This window comes from Tenrec ecaudatus, chromosome 18 (assembly GCF_050624435.1).
Source record: "Tenrec ecaudatus isolate mTenEca1 chromosome 18, mTenEca1.hap1, whole genome shotgun sequence".
In the NCBI taxonomy this organism is placed as follows: Eukaryota; Metazoa; Chordata; class Mammalia; order Afrosoricida; family Tenrecidae; genus Tenrec; species Tenrec ecaudatus.
The window spans coordinates 16748489-16755676 of NC_134547.1; the positions used below are offsets into that span (position 1 = coordinate 16748489).

Consider the following 7188-nt stretch of genomic DNA (forward strand, 5'->3'; position numbering starts at 1 on the left):
TGAGCCTCGCGAGAGGGCCACGACCCCCTGGGACCCCCATCCCGCGCACCCCGTCCTTCCCGCCTCCCCCGCCGCGCGGCCCCTTTAAGCCCCGGGCCGGCCGGTCCGCGGCGGCGGCGGCGAGCCGGCGGGTGCGTGAGTCTGGGCGTGAGTGCGCGCGGCGGGAGGGGGCGGGCGCAGTGTCGCCATGGCGACGCGGCGGTGACGTCGCCGGCCGGGGGGCGTGGGCGTCCCGGCCCCGGAGTGCGATATTAACCCGGGAGGCGGTGGCGGGGAGGGGAGAGGCTCGGAGAGGCGAGGCCGGGTGAGGCGGCGAGGGCGGCCCGACGGGCGCGGGACGGGACGGGACGGGGCAGCGCGGACGCCGGGAGCCGCGGCCCGGAGTCGGGGCGCCTCGCCCCGGGCCCCTCAGCATGAAGACCCCGGCGGACACAGGTAGGGGCGGGGGCAGCACGTGCGGGGAGACTTGTTGCCCCGGGAGACCGGGCGGAGAAACTTTGGGGGCGGGCTGGAGGGGTCCGGGGGAGCCGGAGGGGTCCCTAGTTCCGGGGGGACCCCCAGCACGCGGGACCTGTTGCTTCTCGCGGCGCGAGCAGGGGATGTTGCGTGGGACCCCCCCAATCTTGGCTGAGTGGTCTGGGCGCTCTGATCCCGTCCTCTCCCGCCGCCCGCTCGGACCCTGCAAGCCGGGCGCTCGCCCGCCACGGGGGCCACGGGGGTGGCGGGGTCCCTCCTCGCCGCCCCTGTCACGTTGCGCTCTGGGGGCCGGGACGTGTGCTGTGTCGGGGTGGGGGGGCGGTGCTCCCGGGGCCCCGTCGCCCCAGTGCCTCGCTGCGCGGTCCGGCCCGTGACCTTCACGGCGGCGCGTGCCCCGCGCCGGGCTGCCGGGGGACACGGGGTGGCCTCCAGGAGGAGGGCGTGAGTGGGGAGCCCGGGATTCGGGGTCCGGGCCGCGCCACCCCTCCCCCGCCCGTCTCCGCCAGCGCCACGCTCCCCCGCCCGCGCCGAGTCGCAAAGTTCCAAAGCGCAGCCCGAACGTTCGAAAAAGGAACTTTTTGTTTCCGACCTTAGAACGCGCGGCTTTAAGGTGGTTCCGGGGGAGACCTGGGTATCCTCCTCCCACGCTGCCCGGGGCCGCGGGGGGAGGGGGGCGCGGGGACGGGGTGGGGGGCGCACGGCGCGAGGCTCTCCCCCTCGCCCCCCTTCCGTGTCCAGCTCGTCTCCTCCGGCGGCCCGTCTTTTCTCTCCGCCTTCGCTTCCCCGCCAACTTGCTCCTCCTTAAGGGGCCAGTGCTCCCCTCCCCCCTGGGTCGACGGGCGGGGGGCGGCGGGATTAGCCCCCCTCCCGCTCGGACTTTCCCCCCTCCCGTCCCCTCCCCCTCCGCCCCTGGGCCCGCGCGGGCTGGACTTTGCGCCCGGGCGTCGGGGGCTGGGGGAGGGGGAGGGGTCCCGCCGCCCCCCGCCCGCCTGCCCGTCGGAATCCGGCCCGGGGCGGGGACAGGGGAGGGGGCAGGGGCAGGGGGCCGGGCGCCGCTGTTCAAACTTGTTTCCTTCCCCCGCCAGCCGCCACCGGGGCTCCCGTGTGCGGGTGTGTGCCCCGGCCGGCCCACCCACCCCCGTTTGGCGGGTGGGGGCGGCTCTTAAAGGGCGCTGCGCCTGGGGACCGGGGTCCAGGAAGGGGCCGGCGGGTGGGGCAGGGGTGCCCAGTGCAGTAGGGTCAGTCACGTGAGCCCCGCTTCTTTCCCCAGCTCCCGCAGACTCCGGGGCCCTGGGGGCAGCAGGAGCCTCCCTCGCCCGGGGAAGGAACCCCGGCGCCCAGACAACCCCGCCTCGTTTCCCCTCCCCGCTTCGGGCCATTGCCTGGTGGGACCGGCTGGGCCACTCCCCCAGCCCCGTCTTGGGGCTGAGCCCCGGGGCCAAGCTCCCGGGCTGGGGGAGAGGACGGGGTGGGGGGTGGGGGCACTGGAGCGCTCTCCTTCCTGATCGGTCTCCTGGCCGGCCAGCCTCCCGGCCATCCGGTCATCCGCTCCGCGCCCCAGCATCCGAATCGCCATCCCGGCCCCTCTCCTCTGCCACGGCTGTTTCCAACTTCCTGTTTTCTTCCCGGCTCTGGCGCCATCGAGGGCCGCCTGGAGTGGGGAGGTGGTACCCCCCCCCCGCCGTCCTCCCCCCCTAGGCTGGCGTGCCCTTCCTCTACCAGCTCTCCTCCCTTCCGATCCATCCCTGTGGTCCCCTAAAAAAGTTTAGGCGATCACGTGAAGTTGGGGGGTGCCAAGAAGTACGGCTCCCCAGGTTGCCATAGTCTGGGGGGATCCCTAACCCTCCTGGGTGGGACCCAGGTGTGCTTTTTTGGGAGCACGCCAGGTGAGTCCTAACTGTCTGGTCGGCCCTTGCCTCCAGCCTGGCTGGACCCCCCCTCACTGCATCTACTGACTGCACCCCTCTGGCCCCGGGAGCTTTCTGGGTGCAGGCCCCGGTATTTTTCTGCCCTAGCACGTGGACCCATCCGACACGCGCACACATGCTCCCGGTGCCCGTGCCTGGCTCCCAGCGCCGAGGCCTAGGGAACAGAGCCCCATTGAGACACCCTGACGTCACCCCCCCTTCATTCTCTCCCCCAAAGCCCGGAACAGGCCCTCGTGTATGTCCGAAGAGGAAAGCTGGTGCTGGCTGACTCAGGGAGTGGGGAGGGTCCCTGCCAGGAGTGGGAGCCAGGGTCCTGACCCCAGGGGGTTGCCCTGGGAGGGGGGGGTGACAAGGGGTCCTGGGACAGCTCCTGGAATGCAGCTTGAGGCCTTTCCAGAGCACCCCCCCACCTCCCTTCCCAGTTCCCTTTGTGTAGCTTGTAGTCTCTCTCACTCCCTCTTCTGCAAAGTTTATTTTTAGCCTCCTGCTCCCCCGCTCCCAGGACTGTCGCTGCACACACGTTGCCTGGTTACCGGGACACGGAGGCTGGGGCGGGTGGGCTGGGAAGGGTGGCTTAATTTGGGGGGGAGGGTGGAAGTCAGTACATCCTTCCCCAACCCCAGACTGATGCCTCTAGGACTTGTGCACCTACCCCTCCCGGGTCTGGAAGCCCACTTGGGGCTTAGGTGGAAGTAGCATGGAGCTGGGGGGCCCTGGGCCGGGACCAGGAGCTGGGGGGTAGGGGTGGCTGGGGGCACATGGCCATTTGGGTTCTCAAGGGTTTGGGGAAGACGGGGAAGAGCCGGGGGTGGGGTTGGGGACCTCTGGATTTCCTGAGGTGGGAGGATGCTGAGGTCCCTGGAAGGGGTTGACTGGGATTTGTACGGAGCCTGTGCTGTCAGTGTGGACACCCAGGGGAGTGACCAGCTGAGAGACCTGTGTGGCCCGAGGACCTGTGAATGTTGTGGGAACTCTGGCTAACCCCTGGCCTCGGGGCAGGGTGTGGGGTGGGGTCAGGAGCTGCACTGGGAGGTGGTGGTTGGAGTCAGGTATGGGTGTGGACCTTCTGCTTCCTAGAGGAAGGGTCTCCCCTGTGTTTAGATTCCACACTGGGGTTCCCTGTGGCCCAGAGGCCTGATCTGCTACCTGCTTGGTCCCAGGCAGAGGAAAGTGCCTCCCCAGGCCAGGCTGGACTTGAGACACTGGCTCTCCTGATCTGCCCACGGAGGCTTCTCTCTGGTGGTACCAAGGGTTGAGCCCTGCCTCCCTTTCTCCCTGGTCTCCCTCTCCCTCCTCCCACCCCTCCATTACCGGCTGCCTAGTACTGAATTATTGATTGGCCCTGATTACCCGGGGGTTTGGGAAATGACAACAACCGCAGCCCCCCCACCCCCACCCCAGGCTGCCCACCCTCTCCAGGGACCAGCCAGCCCACCACCAACCTCTAGCCAAGGTTAATGTTGGGAGCGGGCAGGCAGGTGGGCAGGGGGGAAGCTGGCAGAAGGGGGAAGAGGGCTCCAGGGGGCCTGCTCAATGTCAAGGTCTTGGAGGGGCAGGGGGGGCGGCTGCAGGCAGACAGGGCCCGGATGCCTGGGTCTGGAGAGAGCTGTGGAGTGTGGAGGGGGTCCAGGGCTTGGGCGGGGGCGCCCGAGACAGTCTGGGTTTCAGGATCCGGGGAAGACAGAAGCCTCTGTGTGTAAGCGCTGACCTCATCTGCAACCAGCCACCCCACCCCTCCTGGTCCTTTAAAAAAAAAAATCCCTTTTGGCTCCTGGGGTAGAAGTAGGGGCTCCCTTTAGGTCTGAGAAGGGGTGACAGCATAGGCTTTAGGAGGAGCCCAGAGGCTCTGAGTAACCCTGGGGTGGGTTTGTGGGGAAAGTGGGGGGCTATGCCCCATCCCGCCTTTCCACGTGTCTTTGGGGCGCCCCTTCCTGCCCCTCCCCCACTGGCAGCCCTGCCCACCATCCTGGCTTGGTGCCTGGCCCCCTGGCACTGGCCCCGGGACCCGCCGCCGCCGGTTTCCTGTTTCTCCCGGTGTCGCCGGAGCAGGCTCCAGCTCCCCCTCCCCCTGTAGCTCCCGCCTAGCCCCCCTTCACAGATAGACAGGCAGAGAGGGATAGACAGGACACTGTCTACAGGGTCCTGGGAGGATGTGTTTCCCCACGTTGAAGGGGCGGGGCAGGCTGGCTGGAGGCGGTAGGAGGTAGGACATGAGGTTGGGACCCCGAGCCCAGACTTGGGGTCCAGTCCTGACCCGGGGCCACCCCCCTGCCCTCCAGGGTTTGCCTTCCCCGACTGGGCCTACAAGCCGGAGTCCTCCCCGGGCTCTCGGCAGATCCAGCTGTGGCACTTTATCCTGGAGCTGCTGCGGAAAGAGGAGTATCAGGGAGTCATCGCCTGGCAGGGGGACTACGGCGAATTCGTCATCAAGGACCCCGACGAGGTGGCCCGCCTCTGGGGCGTCCGCAAGTGCAAGCCCCAGATGAATTACGACAAGCTGAGCCGGGCCCTGCGGTGAGGAGGGGGCTGAGGGCAACTGGGCACAGAGTGGGTGTGAGACCCAACACTGCTGTACCATAGCTGTGGGTCTCCTCTGAGCCCCTTGGTCACCCATGGGTACCCTTAGAATGGAGTGTATGGGCGCAGCCTCTTGTGGCCTGTGCTTCAGGGGCACCCTATGTGGGACGTTGCCCACAGTGCGGTGCCAAGACTCGGGGTCCTGACTCGGGCCTCTTGCCGCTAATGCCCACACTTCATACTTATGTGTTTTTGTGCCCCCAGCTATTACTACAACAAGCGGATTCTGCACAAGACCAAGGGGAAGCGCTTCACCTACAAGTTCAACTTCAACAAGCTGGTGCTGGTTAATTACCCCTTCATCGACGTGGGGCTGGCTGGTGAGTCCTGGTGGGCGGGCGGGCAGGTGGGCCTGGCCTTGGAGGGAGGAGCAGGGGGTGTCTGTGTGCCCAGGTCAGGCCAGGGGCCTTGATAGCTCCTCTGTCCTGGCAGGGGGTGCCGTGCCCCAGAGCGCTCCGCCAGTGCCATCAGGTGGCAGCCACTTCCGCTTCCCTCCCTCGACGCCCTCTGAGGTGCTGTCCCCCACGGAGGACCCCCGTTCACCACCTGCCTGCTCTTCGTCCTCTCTCTTCTCGGCTGTGGTCGCCCGGCGCCTGGGCCGGGGCTCTGTCAGTGACTGTAGCGATGGCACCTCGGAGCTGGAGGAGCCGCTGGGAGAGGACCCCCGGGCCCGGCCGCCCGGCCCTCCGGAGCTGGGTGCTTTCCGAGGCCCCCCGCTGGCCCGCCTTCCCCATGACCCTGGTGTCTTCCGGGTCTACCCCCGGCCCCGGGGGGGCCCCGAGCCTCTAAGTCCCTTTCCTGTGTCGCCCCTGGCTGGGCCTGGCTCCCTCATGCCCCCTCAGCTCTCCCCAGCTCTGCCCATGACGCCCACCCACCTGGCCTACACACCCTCCCCCACCCTGAGCCCCATGTACCCCGGTGGGGGCGGGGGCCCCAGCGGCTCAGGGGGAGGCTCACACTTCTCCTTCAGCCCCGAGGACATGAAGCGGTACCTGCAGGCCCACACCCAAAGTGTCTACAATTACCACCTCAGCCCCCGAGCCTTCCTGCACTACCCGGGCCTGGTGGTGCCCCAGCCCCAACGCCCCGACAAGTGCCCGCTGCCGCCCCTGGCACCGGAGACCCCACCGGTCCCCTCCTCGGCCTCTTCCTCCTCCTCCTCCTCCTCTTCCTCCCCCTTCAAGTTCAAGCTCCAGCCGCCCCCGCTGGGACGCCGGCAGCGGGCAGCCGGCGAAAAGGCGCCTGCAGGCCCTGACCAGAGCGGCAGTGGGCCTGGCCGGCTGGTTGAGGGAGCGGGGGCCTTGGCGCCACCCCCGCCGCCCCAGATCAAGGTGGAGCCCATCTCCGAAGGCGAGTCGGAGGAGGTGGAGGTGACTGACATCAGTGACGAGGATGAGGAAGATGGAGAGGTGTTCAAGACCCCCCGTGCCCCGCCTGCGCCCCCCAAGCCTGAGCCAGGCGAGGCGCCCGGGCCAACCCAGTGCATGCCTCTTAAGCTGCGCTTTAAGCGGCGCTGGAGCGAGGACTGTCGCCTGGAAGGGGGTGGGGGCACCACCGGGGGCCTGGAGGATGAGGGTGAGGACAAGAAGGTGCGCGGGGAGGGGCCCGGGGAGGCCGGGGGGCCGCTCACCCCAAGAAGAGTCAGTTCTGACCTCCAGCATGCCACAGCCCAGCTCTCACTGGAACCCCGTGATTCCTGAGGGCTGGGGGCTGGGGACTGTTCCCCCCCCCTCCCCATGCTTCTCTTGCTGCCTTAACCCCCCCTCCCCCAGTGCCCTGGAGTTGAGGGCAGCTCTAGTCTCCCCCCTGCCACCTCATTCTCCCCTCCCCACATTTTGTATAAAACTTTACATTTTTTTTTTTAATGGTGGGAGTCGGGGTGGGTGGCCAGGGCTGTCTGCTGCCCAGCGGGTTTCTGAGCTCTGGGCAAAGTGGTGGGGGTTTGGGGGGGAGGGAGAGGTGGGGGTGGAAAGAAGGGGGTCCACCTCTGTTCTGGGGAATTTGTATTTGAACTGAGGTTTGTCGGAATCGAGCCTCAGCACCCAGGAACTTTTTTTTATTACAATCGAGTAGGAAGTAAAGCCGTTTTGCCCTGGTCCCTCTCCACTGCACCCCCAGTCGGTCCCTGCCTTCCCTGCCCCTCCAGGGGTACGAGTGCCTGGATTTCTCACCCCACAAGGTCACAGCAGGGGAGGGAGGGGCAATT

The 7188-nt window shown here is 67.8% G+C and overlaps 1 protein-coding gene across 1 annotated transcript; it reads left to right on the forward strand.

Moving 5' to 3' along the window:
* Positions 1-279: 279 nt before the first annotated feature.
* Positions 280-6916, forward strand: ERF (ETS2 repressor factor). The gene is made up of 4 exons (XM_075536928.1): positions 280-435; positions 4685-4919; positions 5187-5302; positions 5415-6916. The coding sequence occupies exons 1-4, from the start codon at positions 414-416 to the stop codon at positions 6680-6682; spliced, it is 1641 nt and encodes a 546-aa protein (XP_075393043.1). The 5' UTR covers positions 280-413; the 3' UTR covers positions 6683-6916.
* The last annotated feature ends 272 nt before the right edge of the window (positions 6917-7188 follow it).